At 34.2% G+C, this 24,249-nt stretch overlaps 1 protein-coding gene across 1 annotated transcript in view; it reads right to left on the minus strand.

The window, feature by feature from the left end:
• Positions 1-4,649: 4,649 nt before the first annotated feature.
• The window catches only part of LOC129226936 (genetic suppressor element 1-like), a 124,878-nt gene continuing 105,278 nt past the window's right edge, over positions 4,650-24,249 (minus strand). Inside the window, exons 11-17 of the mRNA XM_054861568.1 lie at positions 23,364-23,594; positions 21,451-21,570; positions 19,349-19,498; positions 17,497-17,679; positions 13,251-13,442; positions 8,952-9,055; positions 4,650-5,196 (exon numbers count right to left, since the gene is read on the minus strand). Of these exons, the coding sequence (XP_054717543.1) occupies positions 5,101-5,196; positions 8,952-9,055; positions 13,251-13,442; positions 17,497-17,679; positions 19,349-19,498; positions 21,451-21,570; positions 23,364-23,594 (1,076 nt within the window). The 3' untranslated portion in view covers positions 4,650-5,100. The remainder of the gene's footprint in view (positions 5,197-8,951; positions 9,056-13,250; positions 13,443-17,496; positions 17,680-19,348; positions 19,499-21,450; positions 21,571-23,363; positions 23,595-24,249) is intronic.

Here is a 24,249-nt window from a genome sequence, read left to right on the forward strand (position 1 = left end):
GTTTAGCAAAAAAGCAAAAATAAAAAAGCCTTATTGATTTTCAAAATTGAAATTTTCCTCAATTTTTTGAATTTTAAAAAAAAGTGGGCAATATTTTTAAATTTTGAAAATAAATTATTGATTAAGAAATAAGTATGCATGTTATGGTTTCAAAAAAAAAAAAATTACTTAAATTTTAAAAAAAATGTTTGAAATGTACTGTGACTCCTTTAGTTCTAAATTTTTTTGTGTTTATGGTAGACTCCTTTCTTGCGAGACCCCACTAAACGATAGAAAGATGTTCTTTTTTAAAGATATTTCATATTCTTGCTTCTCATCTGCCTTATTTCAGATTATGCAAACAGATTCATCCATACTGAAAATCTGAAAAGACGAAATCATTTTAATTATACAGGTGTCTCTCGTATTACACGGTTAAAACGTTCCGTGTAGTATCGAATCAGTGTAATACGAGACTTTATAAAAAAATAATTTTTAAACTTATGTTTTACACTAATTAATCATGTACATATCATAAATCATGTTAATATGCATCGTGTTGTAGTATCGAAACCATGTTCCGTGTTATATCGAAACTGTGTTATAAGAGATAAATAATGTAAAATCAAGGGATGTGTACCGTGTTATATCGAAACCAAATTTCATAAAAAAAAGGAAAAACTTATTACAGTTATCAAAATTAACAGAATGTATTAAACAAAAATGAAATTTCATCTTTTTTAAAGTTAACATTCATGTTATATCAAAACCGTTGACCCCTTCAGTCGGAATTATGAATTACTTGACCAAAAATGTTTATATTTAGTAAACAGTATACTATGGTAAAGGGTATCTTATAGACAAAGTTTAAGGTTTGTAGGGGAAAAACTAAAAGAGATATGGCACGTCCAATATTCCGAACTTATATTTTTGAAATTAATATTTCACATAAAAAAACGATAAAATACCAAACAAACTTCATTATAAAATGTTGTTTAAACATAATATATTCGTTTTAAACGATTAATTAAAAACTATATATATTTTTAAAAATCAGGAAAAAAAGACCTCGCTTTTCGGACGAGAATCCATGGTTGGAAAAATGAGCCACTCTCTATCTCAATCCTTATATGTCAGTGTTGTCAATCCCAAAACGAAAAATTATGTCACAGATTCTAATAAGCAGAATGTAAAGAGTCAACTACAAAAAAATCAAGGAATTTAATCAATTATTAAATGATTAGCAGCTGTTTAAACTGTATGTCCGGTATACCGGACACCAGGTCTGAAGGGGTTAAGTATTAAATTCAAGTTTCATACCGTGAACGATGTGAAGAAACGATGTATTAATTTTTTAAATGTTGTACTAAAATATTTCAAATCTATTATTGATTGCAAAAAACATTTTGCATGTTTTTTGCAATCTCTATGTTTTATGGATTTTCAATTTTTTTATTTAGCAATTTAAAATGGCAACGTACATTTCTTGAGTAATTTAAGGGAAATCTTTAATAAATAGCTAAAATTTTACGTAACATTTTTTTTTCAAATTTGAGTTTTTCGTTTTCTTTCTGGAAATTTTACCATAGTATTGTGTATGTTTTTTATACCATCGGAAAGTAGAGATTCCAACTAAAAAATCTCGCACCGATTAAAAAAAAAAAAAAAACAGATATTTTGACGTGAGATTTTTCCGATTGCAAATAAAAAAACGGATATTTTGACGTGAGATTTTTCCGATTGCAAATTATGATGTTTTTTTAATATTAAATAAAAAAAACAAGAAGAAGAAGAAGAAAAATAAACATTTTAAATTAAAAAAAATCTGTGTTTTTGAGACATAAAAAGATAACTTTTCACTAAAAAATTGTTTTTTTTTTTTTTCTGTGGAAAAAAAAAAATAAGAAACCAAAAAGTCGGTTTTTTGCATTTTTTCGCATAAATTTTGAGACTATGTAAAAAAAAAGTGCATGTACAAAAGTTCTAGATCTTTTTATTACCAACAATTTTGTCATTAATTTTTTTCGAAAGGACTCGTAGTTTTACCGGAAATTGCAATGTAACCATTTTCAACCCTTAACCCCCGCCCCCCGTCCTCCCCCCTTCCCGACCTAACCTCGCCGGTAAATTATTTTGCATATTAATTTTATTATATTTTCTTATTTTTCTAATAGGTTTCATCCTGTTCTAATTTATTATTATTATTATTATTATTATTATTATTATTTTTTTTTTTTTTTTTACCATTTTCAAAGGCATTTGGCACTAGCCTGCATAGTGTGGCTCTGATAAACTGATCTATGGCCTTGACCATGTTTATGTCTTTTTGGATATTCAGTGGAACAGGGACGTGTTATTAGCACGGATTTGCGTTGGAACGCTTTTGCTAAGCTACTATAAAAATAATTCAATTCAATCTGTGCCAATTATCCTTCCGAATCACCCCCCCCCCCCACCCCACCAAAAAAGGGGAAAGCATTGTCCAGGTCACAACTCAACTTATCAGAGCCAAACTACTGTTTGACCACGATTTGTATGTAATTCGGCAACCTGCCAAGTAAAGATGATTCCATCTGAATGAATCTGGCAGGGGAGAAGGGAAAATAACGATGGGATTTTGATGCACGAGCTTTATAATGTCACTGGTGCCTTAGTCATTTATTGCACTCTCAAAAATAAAATAAGGGGAAACAAAAATACTTACCATGGAAACAACAAAAAGAAAATAAAAAAATTTCATTACTTTCAGGAACGTAAAAGCAAAATGGTAAGCTCAAAACTTAGTTGTGAATAAATAAATCAATTAATTTTTGCCGTGAGAATATGGATCGAATATACTTTAGATTTAAAAAATTTTGTTGTGAGCAAATTTTCATTTTTACGAAACTGAGGCTAAATAATGGAGAGGCAAAAGTGCACATCTGAAACAAACCAACATTATAAAGTAATAGATACGTCCATTTCCGCCTATAAACCGGATATTAGCCTTTCCATGGTCAGACAGTACTGTTCATCCTCGAAAGCCAACACTAGCATGATTCCATTTTAAAAAGGGGCGAGAGGTTGGGGATAGCCTCTTTCTGTTCGTACTTGCTATCTATCTCTTTCGATGCTTCTGTTGAATAACAGCTGAACACGTTATTTTGCATTTCCAACTAGCATAGTTTTGTTTCTTGGTTTCCACCTCTACTTTAATAAAATCAGAGCAAACCTGACCAAGGGCGCATATATAGGGGGGCAAGTGGGGGCTCGAGCCATCCCCCTCTTACAAATTAGTACTTTCTTGCTTTTAGTACTTTTTACTTTGCAAAAATGTAAAAACATTTCTTCTCCAGCTATTAATGAATAAGTTATCAAAAATGACAAATTTTAATGACTCTAATCTGTCCTGAAATCGGTTTCCATGGGGAAAATATCCTGCTAAGCCACGGGGAAAATATCTTACTAAACCATGGGGAAAATATCTAAGCCCCCCTTATAATTTTGCATATGGGCGCCCATGAACCTGACGCATGCGCAGATTCTTGGAAGGTTTCGATTTCGATTCCGAGTCACAACTGACTACAACTGTATTTATGTCGAGGACTGCATACTAAGTGCCTTGCCTCCATTTTTTATACCGATAGATGGCAGCACCATCAACGGATCGAACAGTCAATGAGAATTTAGAACTAGACCAGGAGCTAATAACTACCTGGTGCTAGCACCCCCAGTGGTATCGTTTCACTTGGAGGACAAGTGAGACCACGAGCATATTTAACGTCGCCCAGTCTCCTTTAATGACGACGGTGGATCTTCGACCTTCGAGGTTCGAACTCAGGACCCTTCGGCCCCGAATCCGACACTCTACCGATCGGGCTGCCACGGCCCCTTCTTGGAAGGTTTCAGCGTAGGAAAACAGACACTATATGAGTTGATTACTTCTGTTTATAAACAGGACTCGCAATGAACGTGCTTGGTTCTGCATTTCAATGAAGGAGAAGCAACACCATATTCAATATACCACATTTAATTCTTGTAACCTAAATAAAGTAAAATATAAATATAACAGCCCAAGTATATGTATTAGTGTGCAAAACATGAAGGTAAATGACAAACTTTATGATGATATTAACAAGAAGAATCCAATGACGGTGGTCTTTACATAGATGACACATAAATAATACATCGTGTATAAAGATTCAACTGTGAAAAGTTCGATCTTGCTGACCAGGAGTTAGACTAGTTTAAAACCACTAAGGTACACTGGTATGTTAAAATACTTTTGACATGGTCCCTTATTCACAAAGGGTATTGTTTGGTCCTAAACATGATTAATATAATTGCAACAACATTAGGAAATATGTTTTTTTTTTTTAACATAAGAGGTACTTTTACGTCATAGGTACGTCACGGTGCGTTTTCAATCTTGGCGATTATTTTTAATTTTGTTTATTGTCGCCAATTTTAGTCACATAGAAACTGCGCATTTGGCGATACCATACACTAGTTTGCCTTTTTAAAGGACTTTTAAACGAAACAAGACTAAAAGCTCAATTGAAATGAATAAAGGTGTACCAAATGATTAAATCAAGGCATTGATAGTATAAAACAAACTAGCTTGTAATAATAATAGTTATAAAACAAGCTATTAAATCACATGAAAAATCTCATTAAAATAGTTTGCCAAATCAACTTTAAATGCTCCATTAATCCGTCCAATAAAAAACCAAACAAATGTACAATTGTATCGATCAAAAATAAACATTAACACTTTCATTACAATAAAATTAGGAAAAGAGGAGCAAACATGGCGACGATGTAAACGAAATTTTTCTATTTTCGCCACGGTAGAAATCAGACAAGCCAAGCGGCGTACCTACAATGGAAAAGTACCACATAAGAAACAGAAATACAGACTAGGCAGAAAACAGTTTAAAAAGTCGCCAAAACGGCGCGGAATTTGTTGCATGTTTGATGATGACAAAAAGAATCGTTGCTGTCCAAGATCTGTCTTGACCTGAGATCGGCCAATTTGTCTTTGAGGTTTCAGGTTCGGACTAGAGAGTATTATCACTGGGTAAAAACGTAATGAAACATTGACTATCAAAATTATCGATTCCAGTCTTCGTTTCGATATTGTTACCTTCCGAACTGAAGGCACTGTTTTAAGCGATCGATTGCACATTGATGATTAAGTCTCTCATCGTCCATTTCACGTTTACGTTTCAGCAATTCCTGTAAAATAAAATAAGAATCATTAGCTTTTTTTCTGGAAGCTTCAACTAAGTTGATATCAAGAACACCTTCAAAAGAAGTATACAACTTTAACAATTTTCTCAAATCCGGCAATCCGAAATCCGCAATTCTCCATAATCCGTACAAGGTTCGATATGTGAAGTATGAAATTTATAATTTAATTTTAAGTAGGGATTTGAGATGGAAGTAACTCAAAGGTTTTATTTTTATTTTAAGGTTTAATTTGCATAAATATAGTTTAAACTAGCCGCCTGCGGCAACCAGCTGGTTCGCCTTTTTACGCCATTACCCTTCATTGCAAGCAGCCGCCTACGGCGGCTTCTTGACTTACTTGTCATTCACCTTTTTACTCCAAGATTGCCGCCTTCGGCGACTGTTTAAATAAAAATGGCTGTGGTATTAATCAATAAAAATCTATCTTTATCAATATGAATGTGAGTAAAATATTTTCAATTTCTATCACCAGTTCTGTTTTGTGCTATTCACCCTTTCACGCCAAGAATGCCGTCTGTGGCCGCTTCAATCTATTTATAGACCTATCACAAACTTTTATAATCCATCTCTATTTATTTTTACCTAACCACCCATTTCGTAACAAAAACAAAGATTTAAAAAAATAAAAAATCTCTCCTTCATTCCCCGTAGTGTGCAAAAAGTAGCATTTGCAAAAGACGAATAACAGAATTTTTTAAACAATTTAAAAATATATATATTAATTTGAATTTTTGGCATCTTGAATTCAAATTATGTTTTTCGCAATCACGAGCGTGTGTGTGTATGAATGCGCGTGTGTGTTTGCGTAGGCGCAAGTGTGTGTGTTTGTGTAGGCGCATGTGTGTGGGTGCATGTGTGTGTGAGTGTATGTATGCATGTGTGTGCACGTTGTGTACGCAGTGCAGTGCGTGTAGGCGTTCGTGTGTGTGTATGTGTAGGCGTTCGTGTGTGTGTGTATGTAGGCATGTGTGTTTGTGTCTGTGTGCAGGCATGAGTGTGTGTGTGTATGTGTAGGTGTGTGTGTGTGTAGGTGTGTGTATGTATGCGTGTGTGTAGGACATGGACGTAACCTGGAGACGGTTTTCGCAAGAGGAGCAGCATCGTGAGGCGGCCGGTCGACGGTGATGCTGCAGAGGGTGCTGGCGGGAAAGTAAAATCAGCGTAACGCCAAAAACAGTCAAATGAGAACAATAAGCAATCGTGATTGCTCAAAAATACTAAGCACTTTTCATAATGCACTCAAGAGAACAAAATAACTTTTCTGGGTCAGAAGGACAATATTTAAGTATTCCTGTAGTTTTCAATCATTCCAAGAAAATGACTCCACAAACGAAGAAAAGTGCGGCTCAAATCAGGTAGAGAATTTTTTATCATGATCTAACTTTCTGTCATAAGTTTGAGTGTTGAAACATGCATATGGTTACAAATTCTGTAAATAGTAATTATTTTTGTGATTAATTTGTCGTAATCTAGCAAAATTTGACGTTTATTAAATTTTCGCGTTATTTTATCTTTTATCTAAAATTATTGTAGTAACGTAACCTGTAAATAGTTTCTTGTCATGAATATACACCCCCCGTACATTCGGCTTTAGTGTACGGGTCCCCTCATTTCTGAATGATAAAATTTGTGAATGAAAAGAAAATACGAGAAGCATTTGGAATATTATGGAAACTTTTCGATGTCTATAAATAGCCGTGCCGCATGATAAAAAGTCAGTCTCGAGTTAGTGTTTTGCTTGTGAATCGTTACAGCGGTACGCTGGAGAGTATGTATTGCTCTGTTTTGTGAAGCCTTTTGAGCTGTATTTTTGCTTATTTGGATGTAAATACGTGTGTAATCGTTGAGTTTACGGTGTTGATTGATATTTGCTTAATTGCTGATGATTAATTTAGCAGTTGTTAACGACCTTTCCTGTACATAGTGTAAATAAATCTCCTGTGTTTTTCTCAAGAACCGTGTCGTCCTTTCAAGAAAGTTTGAAGCTGCACCGGAACCCTTAACAATATTTTTCTGTGAAAGTTTGGTTTGAAATGCCTTGAGCCGCACTTTTCCTCGTTTGTGAAGTCACTTTCTTGGAATAATTGAAAACTGACATTTTTTTCACGATTACAATACTTCTTTTACTACGCAAAAGAAAGTAAAAATAAATTAATTGGTAAAATAATGTTTCCTAAGTAGAGTAACACCCCAGTAATTGGCAGGTCACCAGTAATTGGCACTTCCAACAAAAATTTCCTAAAATAAGATTCGTATCCAATCTTTTAAAAGTAGAAGGTTATATACAACTGATTGTATATTTACTTTAAAGATTATAATTTTAATTCATGTTGCTAAATGGTAGCAGTTCATTGGAAAGAGAAATAATTGTGACTTGTGTCAAATCAGTCGTTTTTGTTGCAAAAGCTTCTTTTCTGGCTTAAGGGAAGCATGCGCATCAATCCATTAAAATCTGACTTAAAATATATTTTAAAATTTCGTTGTCAAAAGTTTTGTTTAGTTGAAAGGTGTTACTTTGAGGGGGTAAATATATTTTTGTCTCTGTTTGGATTTTTGAAATAATGATGGATGCCATTTAGTGGTGCTTCAGTTTTGTTAGTCTCCGGTAATTGGCACATGAGCCTATAAACACTAAAGTGTAGTGCGATGTGTCAGTAGATTGATTTCTGATACTTTTGCAGCAACTATATCATATGAGTTCTACTATTAATTTGAATCCTACAAAATGTTCAGTTAAATTTTTAAGAGAAACAATAAAAAACAAATATGTTTGACCATCAGTCAGATGTTGCGACTGTAGAGAATCGGTTAATATTTTATGGTCCCTTAGAATCATCGGGTCAATGTTCTTTTTTCTGTGGACGTAGCTATAATTCGTAAAATCGAAACTACCTACCGATTAATGAAACAGCAATAATCTCGATATTTTTTTTCAATCGAACACTCCAAATTAAGTTTTATTTCTCTAAAATACTTTTTCAACGTGAAGATGTGTGATTTAACATTAATTTATGTAAAATTACCTACTTAAAATTAACATTATGTTTCTTATGATGATAAAATATGATTGACTAAAATTATGTAATCTAAAAGTGAAAAATAAAGTGATTTTCCAGTTTTATTAACACGTGCCAATTACTGGTGATTTTGGTAACTTTGTTCAGTTATATATATATATATATATATATATATATATATATATATATATATATATATATATATATATATATATATATATATATATATCAATTCAAATATTTTTGATTTTAGTGAACTAAATAGATGCACAGATGTGTATTCTTTGATACAAAAATATTTGCAAGTGACTATTTTTTTTCTAAGTAATGAAAACAAAGGTATGTTTAAAGACAAAGTCTTAAAATGCCAATTACTGGGGTCGTTGCCCTATTTTAAATTTTGAAATAAAGAGGGGTTAAAAAGTGATTGTATTATTGATTTGAGTTGCAGCTACAAGAGTAACTAACTATGATTAGTGCATTGTAGAAACTCTTCGAAGTTCCTTATAAATTTTTCCACGTTCAAACATTTTGCAGAAATTCAAATCTGTATTGATCATATATTTTTGACAAATTTGAAACTGCTTACATCTACGCAAAATGTAATCCGTTTAAATAGTGCTCATTCTAAATCCATGTTTCATACGTATTTTAAAATTTCCCATTTTATTTTTATTAGAATGTAATAAAATTATTTTTGTTGACACAAAACAGTTTTCTTACCGACATCCGCCGACTAAGGCTTTCGGCTTCTTTTTTAAGTTCTTCTTGAGTATGACGTAATAGTTGACATCTTTCTGTCAAAATAATTTTCTCACTTGATTGTTCTAAGGAAATAAAGAGTGAAAATATTAATTATATACGCTATCCGTTTTTAATAAATGATATTTTAGTTCAAATTTCAACCCTTCATTTTATGCTCTGTTTCATATTTGTAACACAAATTTTACTTTTACAAGCTTTAACTTACTGAAATACGAAGAGTCAAAGAAAATGTGTTTAATGCTAAACTGCAAATGTTACATACATTTCAAATGTGATAAGTGTGAATTCTACTTTACTTTACTTAACTACAGCTTTTTTAGTTTTCACTGTTGAAAACTAAAAGCTTTTGTTTAAACCAAGCTCATGATTCTATTAAAAGTTTGGGTAGTCCCTGATTTATTCCTTTCAGTTTTAGATTTTTACATACCAACTAGAGGTGCGACATCGGTGGCAAAACATCGAAGTTAGAAATTGAAACATCGATGGTATTGATACATCGACCAAAAAACATCGATGTTTCCAAACATCGATGTTTTAAAACATCGCTCTTTTTATCAATGTACTAGCTGTACCCGACGCGCGTTGCTACGCCAAAAAAAAAAAAAAAAACCATCATTATACTGATTTTCATGACAATCGGTTGAACGGGGCAGAAGTTGCTACTCTGCAGTGCCACCTGGTGGCGAGTGGCTTCAATGAGCATATTATGCACCTTCTCCGTGGAAAAATACATAAATATAGCAATTTTCATAATAATCGGTCCAGGTATCAAGTGAAGCCGTGACTATACTCAAATTTTCTACTCACGCAGATTGCAAGATCAATCAATCGCTAAAAATATCAAATAGAAAAAGTTTCAAATCCCCCCGTTGCATGAAAAGCCATAAAACAATAAAGAAAGAATTTATTTGTTCAAACTCAAGAAAAATGGCAACAGCTAACTTCTTATCAATGAGATCTTTCACGCGAATTAATTTCTGCAGCCGATAATTTTATTCGTATTTGTCCAATGGATTGTGACTTAAATTGCAATAAAAAGGAACTATCGATCGAATTTTTTTCGAACTGGTCTATAAACATTCCCAATACCAAAAATAACAAACGGTGAAAGTTTCAGCCAAATCTGCCGGGTAGTTTTTGAGTTCATGGATGACATACAAACATTCATTTTTATATATAAAGATAACATACATTTTTGAATATACTACACTAAGTTAAGCAATACAAAAGAACACGTACCCGACGAATATATTGAAAATACTGAGCCTCAAATCATGAATATAATTTAATAAGAATAATTTCGCAACATCTTGGTATTATAGTAGGACAAAAATTGATAATATAAGACAAGCACCGATCAATACAAACTAGTTATAAGAAAATATTTTCAAACTGAATGAAACTAAAAGTAAAATTACATCAAAAAAGAATCTAACTAGTAAGAAAAATGTATCATAGCACTTACAGTCAGTTTAACGATGAGAAAAACTTGTGCTAATTATTTAAAAGATATAAAATTAATTCTAACAATTATTTTTAAGAGCAAGAAATATGTGTTGTACTGTTAGTTAATAATTAAACACATATTGTAAGTAATAGAGGGACTACTTGTTGGGGGAAGTCGATAAGTAACCCCGAATATTGGTGTTGACAGTTTGGAGAAATAAAAGTTTGTTTACTTTGTCCCCCAGAAGCGCATTTCTCTTTTCGCAGATTATCCCACCACTCAGAGAAACATCTCTTTCCAATGGAACAGAAATTGCCATCACTATCAAATACTTTAAAGCAACTCTTACCAGCTCTCTCTTACCAGTTATAATTTTCATCCCAGTAACGCATAGGATATCCCTTTAATTTAAGAACCGGGGCCTTGAAATAGACTGCAAGTTCTGGCACCAGACTACCAGTGTCAGGTTCTTCCAATAGCTTTGACCTTTTCCTCAATCTCTAGTTAATCTTTCACTATCGTGTAGTGATCTTCTCAAAAATCATCCTCTACACAGAAAAATCGATCTTATAAAATGAGTGCAAAAAAATGATATATTTTTTTGGCAACTCTATAAGTAAACTTAATTACCTAGCGAGGAAATTGGAGCGAATTTTATGATAATTTTCAATTAAAATGCTAAAACATCAACATCGAAAAAACATCGAAACCAAAACATTGATGGTCCAAAAACATCGATGTTAAAAACAACGATGTTTTAACTAAAACATCGATGTTTCCAAAACATCGACAACGATGTCGCACCCTTAATACCAACTTCTAATCACATTTTTTTCATTCTTCATTTCGGTTATACAGTAGAATTTCAAAAATCCGAGGTTCCGTTTAATTCGAAGTACCTATCTAAAAGTTCGATTTGCTAATATAGTCATTTTTTGCCGACTTCAAAAATTATGTTCAAAAGTAGTATGGTGTTCAAAGAATAAAATTAATTTTTACTTTTAAAGCAATTTCCAGCTGCAGTTTTGAGTTCTGTTTTTTTTTTTCAAAATTTTTTTTTTTTTTTAAGTTTTAAAATGCTTTTTATATGCACCAACGACAGAGCAAGTATCCTAAAAGTTGATTTAAAAAAAAACCGAGCTGATGTGTGCATCACATGACTTCCTTTTACTCCAATTTAATGTCATTTTCTCATTATTGGCAATTTTAAAGTGATTCAATAGTTTACTCTCTAAATATCACCAACAGTGGACAAATCAAAACCAAATTAAAAAAAAAAAAAAAAATCGCGAAATTTGTCGCCAAGTTGGCGACAAACCTTGGCGACCAAAAGACTGGCGATATATCGCCAATTGTCCGCCAAATTATAACACCACTTGAGTTAACATCGAAATTAACAATGACTTCCCCCCAAAAAGGGGCAAAAGATCCCCTTAGGAACATCCGAATGCAACCAAAAGGGAAGGTGCACAACCAGACCCCACTAGGAGTCTACGTACCAAATTTAATCTTTCTAGGACATACCGTTTTTGAGTTATGCGAGATACATACTGTCACGAGCACTTGATAGTTTCGGCATTGATTGTTGGCAACACAGACACCTACAAAAAGGGAGTTGCTGTATTGCTCGTGCCTTTTTCGAATGTTCGTCAGCCGTCGATGTTGAGTTTTGAAATGAGCCGTTTTTGCTCAACCTTTTGAAATGTGCCATTCTTTTTACACGTTTTTCAATGTACATATGTTCCAGCTACTAATTAAAGTTCTAAACAGTTTAAAATGTTGAACTGTCGTTACTTCGTATCGAATAGAAAAATTTGCTCTCCCAAATAATCAAGCTATTTCGATGATGAATTGAACACATACACACATACGCACATACATATGTACATACAGACGTCACGAGAAAACTCGTTGTAATTAACTCGAGGATCATCAAAATGGATATTTCGGGGGCCTATACGTTCCTAGGCATATATCCACGTCAGGTCGAGTCGAAACCCCCCCCCCCCCCCCCCAACATTCATTTGGAGATGAGCAAAATAGAAGTTAAGGCCGATTTTTTGAGTGAAAATTTCTTCGCGAATGCAATACTTCCTTTTTTGTAAAAGGAAGTAAACGAGCTGATGTGTGCATCACATGACTTCCTTTTACACCAATTTAATGCTATTTCCCTATTATTGCAATTTTAATGGGATTCTCTCTCTAACTCTTTAAATATCACTAGCAATGGCCACATTGAAAGCAGATTTAAAAAAAAAAAAAATCGCCAAATTTTTCGCCAAGTTGGCGACAAAACTTGGCAACCAAAAGACTGGCGATCTATCGCCAAGTGTCCGCCAAATTATAACACCACTTGAGTTTGCATCGAAATTAACAATGATTTCCCCCCAAAAAGGTGCAAAAGACCCCTTTAGAAACACCCGAATGCAACCAAAAGGGAAGGTGTACAACTAGACCCCACTACGAGTCTATGTACCAAATTTCAACTTTCTAGGACATACCATTTTTGAGTTATGCGAGATACATACGCACATACGCACATACGCACATACATACAGACGTCACGAGAAAAGTCGTTGTAATTACCTCGGTGATGGTCAAAATGGATATTTCGCGTGTCTATACATTCTTAGGCACTTTTCCGCATGTGGTCGAATCGAAAAAAAAACTCAACATTCATTTGGAGTCGAACAAAATAGAAGTTAAGGCCGATTTTTTGGGTGAAAATTTTTTCGCGAATACAATACTTCCTTTTTTGTAAAAGGAAGTAAAAAAGGAAGAAAGTCGAATAAAATACAACTTTGACTTACCATTTTGATGTCTAAAGAAGGCCTCCATGACGGATTCTAAACCAGGCCAGTTGAAAGAATCTTTCAACGACGCCAACGTTCCTTTTTCAGAATTCAGAATGCCAGCATCTACTTGTGTGCCTATGGAAATGACACTCGTTGCAGGAGGGTACAGACACGTCCCATGGATCGTATTCGTTACAATTTGATTGTCTGAGGGGAAAAAAGAAAGAGGATCAAAGTAGAGTCATAATTGAAGAGACATTACGGAATTATGATAAAACATTCTTAAAAATTCCTCCTAATTCTTTTTAGCGTAAAAGAAACGAGCTGATGTGTGCATCACACGACTTCCTTTTACTCCAATTTAATGTCATTTCCCTATTATTGGCAATTTTAATGTGATTCAATTGTTTACTCTCTAAATATCACAAACAATGGCCAAATTGGAACCAAATTATTAAAAAAAAAAAAATCGCCAAATTTGTCGCCAAGTTGGCGATTAAACTTGGCGACCAAAAGACTGGTGTTTACATCGAAATTAACAATGATTTTTCCCCAAAAAGGAGCAAAAGACCACTTTTAGAACATCCGAATGCAACCAAGAGGGAAGGTGCACAACTAGGCCCCACTAGGAGTCTACGTACGAAATTTCAACATTCTAGGACATACCGTTTTTGAGTTATGCGAGATACATACACACATACGTACATACGGACGTCACGAGAAAATACGTTGTAATTAACTCGGGGATCGTCAAAATGGATATTTCGGGTGTCTGTAGGTTCCTAGGCATATATCCGCGCGTGGTCGGGTCGAAAAAAAAAACCTCAACATTCATTCGGGGGTGAGAAAAATGGAAATTAAGGCCAATTTTTGAGTGAAAATTTTTTGTGAATACAGTACTTCCTTTTTTGTAAAAGGAAGTAAAAAACTGCTGAAACGTTCCTGGAAAATAATGGTCAACTTGTGCGCCTAATTTCTGCCAGTAACATATCTGGCATGAAACAAAAACATTTCCCGCTAAGAGTCACTGGACCTGAAAATTAATCTGGAATCTTTCTGATGAACTCAGAAACCGTCTAGGGCCATTCCACCGTCACGCGCGGGACTAGCAGACGCTTAAATTTAATAAACACATTTTGTCATATCTTTTAATACTCTAATTAAACAGGGCTAAGCAATTTTTTAAATCTTTACATTTGATACAAAGATATTCCTGGGTAGGCTTGCCAGACGTCTCGCCACTGAAAAATAAATGTAAATATTGCTTAATTCTTCCTCACTAGTGGCACCGCACGACTTTGCCCTTAGTAAAAAATTAAAAGGTCTCGCCTGTATATTTACAAATATTGTATGATGAATTTATCGCCAATTGGCTTGCCCATGTTACGATTCCATGTTGTGATAACTTGGTAATTTACTCGTCCATCTTATGATAGTTTTGCTCGGGAAAATGTTCTTAAAATTGGAATAGAAAAATAACAAAATAGAATTTTCGAAAAACGGCTTCTAGGTGAACACCCCCATGCTACGAACTAATTCTGTGCCGAATTTCATGAAAATCGGCCGAACGGTCTAGGCGCTATGCACGTCACAGAGATCCTGACAGACGGAGAGAGATATATCCAGACAGAGAGACTTTCAGCTTTATTATTAGTAAAGATTCAAAGTGTTTCTTCTTACTAAAATAGCGTGTAAATATTAACATGCAAGAAGTAAAATTTTGAAATTTATCTGCTTGTGTGATTTTTTACTACCCTTGTTTTTAGGTTCATAATTAGCAATCATTTATTTATAGCATCGAGAATGAACTGCCCAGTAAAATACTCTAAAAGCCAGCCTTTTGAATACTCGTGACGCTGGGGAGAGGAGGGGATTCTGGAGTCCCGGTTGGGCATTTCAGAAATCTGGAAAACCTACCCCTGATACAGTTACATTTTTATTAAACAATTTTGATTTTTAAAATTTAATTCATTTGCATACATCACGTGCGGGACATCAGAAGTCGACATCTTGTAACTCGCTGTATGAATGAGTTAATATTTTTGCTCGTTTAATATAGCAATGACAAAAAATTTGAAAACAAAGGTTCCAATATAAAGGAAACAAATCTCATTTGTTGAGAAATAATAGTTTAAACCTTTGAAAAAATTATTTATTCTGCCATTCGACGAAAAAGTAGCCACTTTTTCCTTTATGTGACGGTTCATATATTTCATTGAAAAGTAATAGTTTTAAAAGGTAATGACAAAATGTTTTGCTTAAGGAATCACACATACGGTTGCAACTTGTTAAGTAAAAAGTAATTTTGTTTATTACCCTTTTAAATTATTATTTTTAATAAAATTTCTGAAGCGTCACGTGCGGGATAAAATTTACCTTTAAAATTTTCAATTTTCTGGAAAAAATATATGTTATGCATATATTAATTCTGAACACCTTACCTTACTTATTTCTATACGCTAAAAACTTTTCAAGTTATCGTAAAAATGAGTAAATTTTCCGCATAGAGATTTATGTTAACAGCAGTTGTTCAGACTTCTTTTTTCTCAGGTGCCGGTTTCTTCAGTTTTCTCGTTTTGCGCTCATGATATCTCAGAAAGTTTCTTATATATCTCCGTAAAACTTTTCATGCATATTTTTCTAGTTTATTTTTATGATCTGAACCTAAATTTTAACTAAAAATAAAAGTTAATATTAGAAAAATAATAATAATTTTGTCCAAAATTTTGGAAATTTTCGATACTAACTTTAATAAAATAATAATAAATAAAATTTCTAAAAGAAAAAAAAATAATTAAAAAAAAAAAAAAAACTAAATTTAGGTTCAGGTCATAAATATAAACCAGATAAACATACATTAAAAGTTTTTCAGAAATATATAAGAGACTTTTTGAGATATGCGCGCAAAACGAGAAAATCGAAGAAACCGGCAGTTGAGAAAAAGACGCTTAAAGAGCTGCTGTTAACATAAATCTCTACGGGGAGAGGTTACGCATTTTTACGATAACTTGAAAAAGTTTGTGCATAGTAATAAATAAGGTATCAAGTTGTTCAGAATTAAAATATGCATAACATATGTTTTTTCCAGAAAGTCGAAAATTTTGAAGGTTAAAAGTCCTTAGACCCGTTAAAGGCCCTCAAATAAAAGCTAGTTACGTTTCTGATTTCTGAATTAGATCAGGAACTTACCAAGAAAACTTGGCATCTTCCAGATTTAAAAAATATGGCAGTATCTAAAACAGAATTGCAAGGAAATTCCGAACAATTCATTTGATTGCAACTCCTACAAAGCTATACAATGTCCAGAGACTGCATTTTGCCCTCGTTTGGAGCTCAGCCAATCTGGAAGAGTCGTAACCGAGCTAAAGGCGAAACACCTAATAAAGAAGACGATCATATCTTTACACTGGCAGCTAAAAATACTTTTCGCAACAGTGAGAAGCATGCATTGATGCAACTTGCATTCACGAAATTTTTCGTCTTGATACTTGTTTTTCACAGCAAACAGTTGGAAACCCGTGAAATCCGGGAATGTTACCTCGAAACAATTTATTACGTTTCGAAGTTTCCTTGCAGTGTAATATGCCGCATTTGCAATTGAACACCGACATCGAGAATATGTTACTTAAATTTTAATCCAGTGACATAATAATACAGGGTGTCCGAGAAAGATCCGTACAACTTCAAAAATTTATTGAAAAAGAAGCAATAGGGTTACAGCGAAACTAATTAGTACATTAGATAGAATAACTCAAAAAGTTTTTTTCTGCAGTATGTTTCTGACCATACATGGCGCTACATGTCACGCAAAGGAATATTAAAGCATTTTAGTTATTTCAATGGCGGATCGCGTGAAGAAAGCTCTATGTGTTGTGTGGTTTACCGAAACAAATCCAATACGCAAACACAACGGAACAAAACATCCAAACAGCTGTAGCTACTGTTGATGTAGATACTGTTGATGTTAGCATGCTGAAACTGTCGTGAATGGAATTGGATTATCGTCTTGATATTGTTCATGCTATGAAAGGACCTCAAGTAGAAATTTCCTAAGGTAATAACTTAAGTTAGGAGTTAAGGAAAAAGTAGGCGGTAAGGAGTTAAGTTAGGAGTAAAGAGTTGAGTTAGGAAAAAAACTTTTTGAGTTATTCTATCTAATGTAGTAATTCGTTTCGCTGTAACCCTATTGTTTCTTTTTCAATAAATTTTTGAAGTTGTACGGATCTTTCTCGGACACCCTGTATTTTTAAATGCAGCTTACTCTTCGATTCAACCGGATCTGGAAACCTCCACTCGTTCTTTAAGCTGTGACCTCGTTTGAAAGAATATTTATTGAAAGACTTCCTTTGGAGCACTGTACACGAAGAGTCACTATTCATCATTTCTGGAGGATTGAAAGATGAACCACAAGAATCACTAGGTTCTGAAGTAATCATGTAAGGCACTAGAAGAAGGAAAACACGAATTAGTCTGTTCAACTTTCAAAAGGCACAAATATCAGATCTGTTCAGACACATTATTATTATCTACACTCTTAAAAATAAAGTTCAATATTTCACCGAAAAATTGGTTAAACCTACCGAAGGTTAGCTTCAACTAAGGCCCTATATATAAGAGCCGGCGCATCAGCCATTTTGAATCGGAGCGCGTGTTTGATTGGTTGTCTTTTCTGGCAAGTTATTGCGTTTGGTGATTTTTCCCTGCTAGCCAATTATTTTCGCCACGTGAATTTTCGACTAATTTGGCAAAACCCGTAACTTTGCTGTGGTAACCCTAGCTCCGCAACAATGAAAATACCGATCCAAAACGGCTAAACTTAAGCTGATGCGTCGGCCTGTTTATATAGCGGCTCTAGCTTCAACCATCAGATAAGTTTTACGAATGTAACGGTGCTTTCGGTGATTACCAGTTTAAAAGCTCCATTATGTAAGTGAAACGTAATAAAATTATATGGGTTGCAGCTACGTTTTGTTAGGTTAAACAAATTTCTTGGTGTACGTGAACTAAATTTTTAACAGTGTGCTATTGCAAGGTTTAAGCTAAAGTGAATCAAACACTATCGATTTAAAATGAACAAAAAATAGCAATTTAAAAAAAAATCCTCCCGCCCCTCCAAAAAAATAAATAAATAAATAAATAAATAAATAAATAATAAATAAAAAATATAAAAAAAAAATAATTTGAATTTTGACATCTTGAATTCAAATTATGTTTTTCGCAATCACGAGTGTGAGTGGGGGGGGGGGATATGTGTGTTTGTGTGTATGGGGTATGTATGTGTAGGCATGTGTGTTTGTGTCTGTGTGCAGGCATGAAAGTGTGGGTAGTTTTGTGTGTGTGTGTGTGTGTAGGTTTTTGTGTGTGTATATGTGTAAGTGTCTGTATGTATGTGTGTTTGTGTGTGTGTGTGTGTGTAGTTGTGTATGTATGCGCGTGTGTGTAGGACATGGATGCAACCTGGAGACGGCTTTCGCTCTAGGAGCAGCATCGTGAGGAGCCGGTCGACGGTGACAGGGTGCGGAGGGTGGCGGTGGGAAAATAAAATGATAGGACATCAAAACAGTCAAATGAGAACAGTAAGCAATCGTGATTGCTCAAAAAAATAATAATTTGAATATTGACATTTTGAATTCAAAATATGTTTTTCGCAATCACGAGTGTGTGTGTGTGTGTGTGTGTGTGTGTAGGCGTGTGTTTTTGTGTCTGTGTGCAGGCATGAGTGTGTGTGTGTGTATGTATGCGTGTGTGTAGGTGTGAGTATGTGTAGGTGTGTGTATGAATGCGCGTGTGTGTAGGATATGGAAGCAACCTTGGAACTGTTTTCGCAAGACTAGCAGCATCGGGATGCCGGTTGACGGTGGTGCTGCAGAGGGAGGTGGAGGGAGGGGGGAATAAAATCATAGGACATCAAAACAGTCAAATGGGAACAATAAGCAATCGTGATTGCTCAACAAACAAAACAAAACAAAATAAATACTATAAAATGAAGCTAAATTATGGTTTACATGAAAAATGATCAAAAATACCTTCAGCTAAAATGAATTAAGTCAATACCCTTATGAAGTTTGTCAAAATTACTTTAACTTCAGAAACATATCCAAGACTTTGAATACCTTTTTCGTACTTTGGCGTGAAGCTTTGACTAGCATTTGAAACATTGAACTCAAAAAGCTGTTGGTCATCTTCCATCAGCTTTTTTGACATCAGTCCATTGGGAATGAAATTTCGTTCTTTCATTTTCCTCAAATGATCAAGCTTCATAGCTGGAAAAAGAGAGAATATATTAAATGTAACAGAATGTAAAAATAGAGAAAGAATATGAAAAAGTGGAAAATGGTTAACATTTCTGCATTTCGAAAGCAAAACGTATCACCTTGTTCATCTTGCGAACTTGATATGTGAGCAGTCGCTAAATTGAATATTTTCTGTAAAAGTACAGTACTAATTTCGTTGTGGGTGAAAATAACATTTAGTGTTTTCTGCAACCTGATAATTAACATCAAATTCCAGTTCGAAAAATAGTTGACGATAGATTTTACGAGCACCTTGGGTTCACGGAAAAAGCTTGTAAAAACGAAAGTTTTTAAAATCGAAGCGCATTGAAAGCTTTTTACTATGAACGTTATATAACGTAATATATATATTGACTATAGAGTCAAATAGTTAGAACGAAAAATAGCGTCATTTCTGCGATAAAGATGGGTGAGGTGTCATTTTTCTCAGTTTCGAGCGACAAACAGACGGTGAATATTGGTATCATTTTTTTATTGCAGAGAAAATCCTCAAAAGTGGCAAACCTTCTAACAACCCATTTGTTTTCTTTTGATCTATCTTTTAGCTGAACAAAGTATAGTCTATTTTTGAGTACAAATAAGAAAAGAATAATGTTAATATTTAAGTAAATTAATCCTTAACAATTTACTCTGTGGTCCATTAAGAATGTAATTCTAGAGTTGTTTTCTATGCATTTATAATTGCAGGAGTCGGGAAGGCATTAACCAACTCCCTAATTTCGTATATAAATTTGACTCGATTATATTATAAAAATCAATCACACTTTATTAGCATCACACATTACGTTGTTACACCCCCAGAAGTCGCTCAGTTAAATTAAAAACCTATCAAACACGATCTCGGGCGTCTTTTACTTTTCAACAATGCTTTTCAACAACGAGGTATTGCCATTAGGCAGTTTGTGCTAAAGTGAAATAAATAAATAAATTTGACAATTGAAAGGCATTACAAATATGGATGAGGTGTTTCCTTATATATTACTAGAGATTTACGTCATTACGTGGGAACACAATTAATTGAGAATAGCACCTCATAATTTTAAGAGCATAGGTAGAATAAAAATAGTGCTCCATTCAACTAAAATCCTTGCGATTTTATACTGTGGCCAACTTAGTTTTTAACTAATGGTTAGTGCCATCAGTGACAACATCTTCGCTGTATCTTTTTATTTCCTTTTACAAAAAAGGAAGTATTGTATTCGCGAAAAAAATTTCACTCAAAAATCGACCTTAATTTCCACTTTGCTCACTCCCGAATGAATGTTGAGTTTTTTTTTCGACTCGACCACATGTGGATAAGTGCCGAAGAACGTACAGACATGCGAAATATCCATTTTGACGATCCCCGAGTTAATTACAACGAGTTTTCTCATGACGTCTGTATATACGTATGTACATGCGTATGTATGTCGCATAACTCAAGAACGGTATGTCCTAGAAAGTTGAAATTTGGTACGTAGGCTCCTAGTGGGGTCTAGTTGCGCACCTCCCCTTTTGGTTGCATTCGGGTGTTTATAAAGGGGTCTTTTGCACCTTTTTGGGGAAATCATTGTTAATTTCGATGCAAACTCAAGAGGTGTTATAATTTGGCGGACACTTGGCGATATATCGCCAGTATTTTAGTCGCCAAGTTTTGTTGCCAACTTGGTGATTATTTTTCTTTAAATCTGGTTTCAATTTGGCCACTGTTGGTGATATTTAGAGAGTGATATTTAAAATTGCCAATAATGGGGAAATGACATTAAATTGGAGTAAAAGGATGTCATGTGATGCACACATCAGCTCGTTTTGTATCAAACTAACTGACAGGGGAATGTATTTTTCGTGATTTATCGCCATTGCTGCTGAGTATATGGAAACATATGGCTAGAATACGAAAACATTATGTATGTATTCGATGGTAAAAGAGAGTTTTCAATTACCTGCTTCATTTTTTGGCACAAATAAGCGACGAGGTGAAGCTTTTCGGTTGATTTTGGCAAGAAAACGAAAATGTCGCTTCATCTTTTCTTCTTCAACGATTCTTCGAATACGTTCCTTTTCTAAAAACAAATAAGGAATGGATTTCAGTAATGCGACACACAAATATGCGCAAATTCCCAAATTATTCTGAAAAATTTCAATGAAGGATTGACCTACAAGTGATTCTCTATAAATGAGCAAACTAAAATATTTAATACATTTCAAATTTAAATAATGTCGTTGACTAATAAATAAAAAACTAATGGTAAAATTTTGTTTTTTGATTTGAATGAAGATTTAGTATTAGGAATAAAATGTATCGATAGTCAAAAATAAAGTTTGAAAGCATTACATATAGGTTTATTTTGTGTCAGAAATGATAAGGAATAAGTAATACCATGTCATTATCGCATTTCTAAAAAACTCGATGTTCAAGAATTTATTTCAGATGCATTTATATACGCTCCAAAAGTTTTTCTTACGCTAACGTTGGGGAGAGTTGGGAGGAAGGGGCCGTCGGCATTTAAGCCGAAGCAAAATGTGAAAAATTATTTGTAACTTGTCCAGTAGATGTATCAAATTAAAATTATGCAAGAGTCTTAAGATGCGACATCTACTGAACAAGCTATACAACTGTTTTTTTTTTTTTAATTTTATTTCCACATAAATGCAGCTGTCCCACTCCTCTTGACTCTCCTCTGCCCTGTTGCGTTACAGAAGGATAAGTAATAGAAAGCTTTCTTACATTGCGCAGCGTCTTTAAGCATCATAGCTCTAATGTGCATAAACATCTCTTTTGTGATGGTTAACAAATTCGCGTCAAGTTAATAAGAATATTCTTCCCTAAATAGAGATTTATTTCAAATGGAATTGAAACTTGTTTTCAACCGAACCAAAAAACATTATTTTGTGAAAAAAAAAAATAATCTAGCAAAAAAAAAACAAAAAAAAATCTATATTTCCTTTTTCAGCATAACAGGAGTAATGAAACGTTTACATACCCCTTAATGCAAACATCAGCTTAGAATATATTTTCATTTCACCATTCTTTCGTTTTAACCATAAGAAGTATAATCCTCATATAAATAATAGCCGATGTTCGAGTAACCCGCGTGTTTCAACAATGAAACTCGCGCCACGGCATGATAATTTGATAACATGATTTGGTAGAGTTTAACATGCAGGGAAAGGTTTTATTGTAACAAGGCTGAACTTAATCCAGTAACTTAACGGTTTTACTAGTAAGATTGTTATTTTAGGAGAATGAGTGGGGCCGTGGTAGCCCGATCGGTAGAGTGTCGGATTCGGGGCTGGAGGGTCCTGGGTTCGAACCTCGATGGTCGAAGACCCACCGTCGTCATTAAAGGGGACTGGGCGAAGTTAAATATGCTCGTGGTCTCAATGTCCTCCAAGTGAAACGATACCTCTGGGGGTACTAGCACCAGGTAGCTATTAGCTCCTGAACCAGTTCTAAATTCTCATAAACTGTTCGATCCGGTGATGGTGCTGCCATCTATCGGTATATAAAATAATGGAGGCACGGCACTTAGTATGCAGTCCTCGACATAAATACAGTAGTAGTCAGTTGTGACTCTGAGTAGGAATAGGAATAGGAGAATGAGTAACTTAAGAATGGTCAACAATGACCGCTATCTACTGGAGTTAAGGGTTAATCCATTGGACTTAGGGTTAAAACTTCAACTACCAGAATATCATCAAACAGGCAATTGCTACGTTCAAATGTAGAAGCAAATTTTCACCAGTCATACCTTGACGGGTGAATTTCCAAACATTTAATGACATCTACATAATTATTGACATGTAATTGCAGTTGTATTTTATTAAATGTTATGAACATCAGAAAAACATTTACCTTCTTTCTTAACTAAAGTAATAGGGGTTAAACCAAGTTGTAGGAAAAATTCCAACTTTTCGGGAGTCGTCTCCGATCGAAGTTTCTCTGCTAAATGATCCAAATTTCTGCTGTCAGATGGCAACGGGAGAACGAGTTTTTCTTCCTCTTCAACATCAGAACTCCAAGGCGAGATATTCGACTCTTCTCGAAGAATTTTTCTTCGTTTTAGGTACATGTTGAATTCAATTTCTAATGAAGTAAAAAATATAATTTAAACCGCACATAATTTCATATTTTTTTGCATTATTATAATTTTTCCACACATTATTGCAATTTTTGCAAATAGTAATATGGTATTTATTACTACAGTAAGCCTGTGTAAGTTGACCACTTGAGGTACAATACTTTAGAGGTCACAACTTAAACAGGTGGTCAACTTATAAAGGTTGATTTATATGATACAGGAGTAATTCTGTACCTGAAAAAAGCTGTAACTTTGACCGGCGGTCAACTCACAAAGGTTTGACTTTGTGAGTTGACCGCCACTGCAACTCACTGCACAGTTCAACTTTGCACTGCACAGTTCAACAACTTTGCACTGCACAGTTCAACAACTGAAACACTGCACAGTTCAACTTTGCAAGTTTTACTGTGCAGTGAAAGCTGTGTAAGTTGATCACTTGCAGTACAATACTTCAGTGGTCAATTTAAACAGGTGGTCAACTTATAGAGGTTAATTTATATGACATTGGAGAGATTCTGAACTTGAAAAAAGCGGTTATTTAGACAGGCGGTCAACTTACAAGTGTGGTCAACTTTACAGGTTTTACTGTACAGTGAAACCTGTGTAACTTTACAGGTTTTACTGTACAGTGAAACCTGTGTAAGTTGACCACTTTCGGTG

This window comes from Uloborus diversus, chromosome 1 (genome assembly GCF_026930045.1).
Source record: "Uloborus diversus isolate 005 chromosome 1, Udiv.v.3.1, whole genome shotgun sequence".
NCBI classification, from domain to species: Eukaryota; Metazoa; Arthropoda; class Arachnida; order Araneae; family Uloboridae; genus Uloborus; species Uloborus diversus.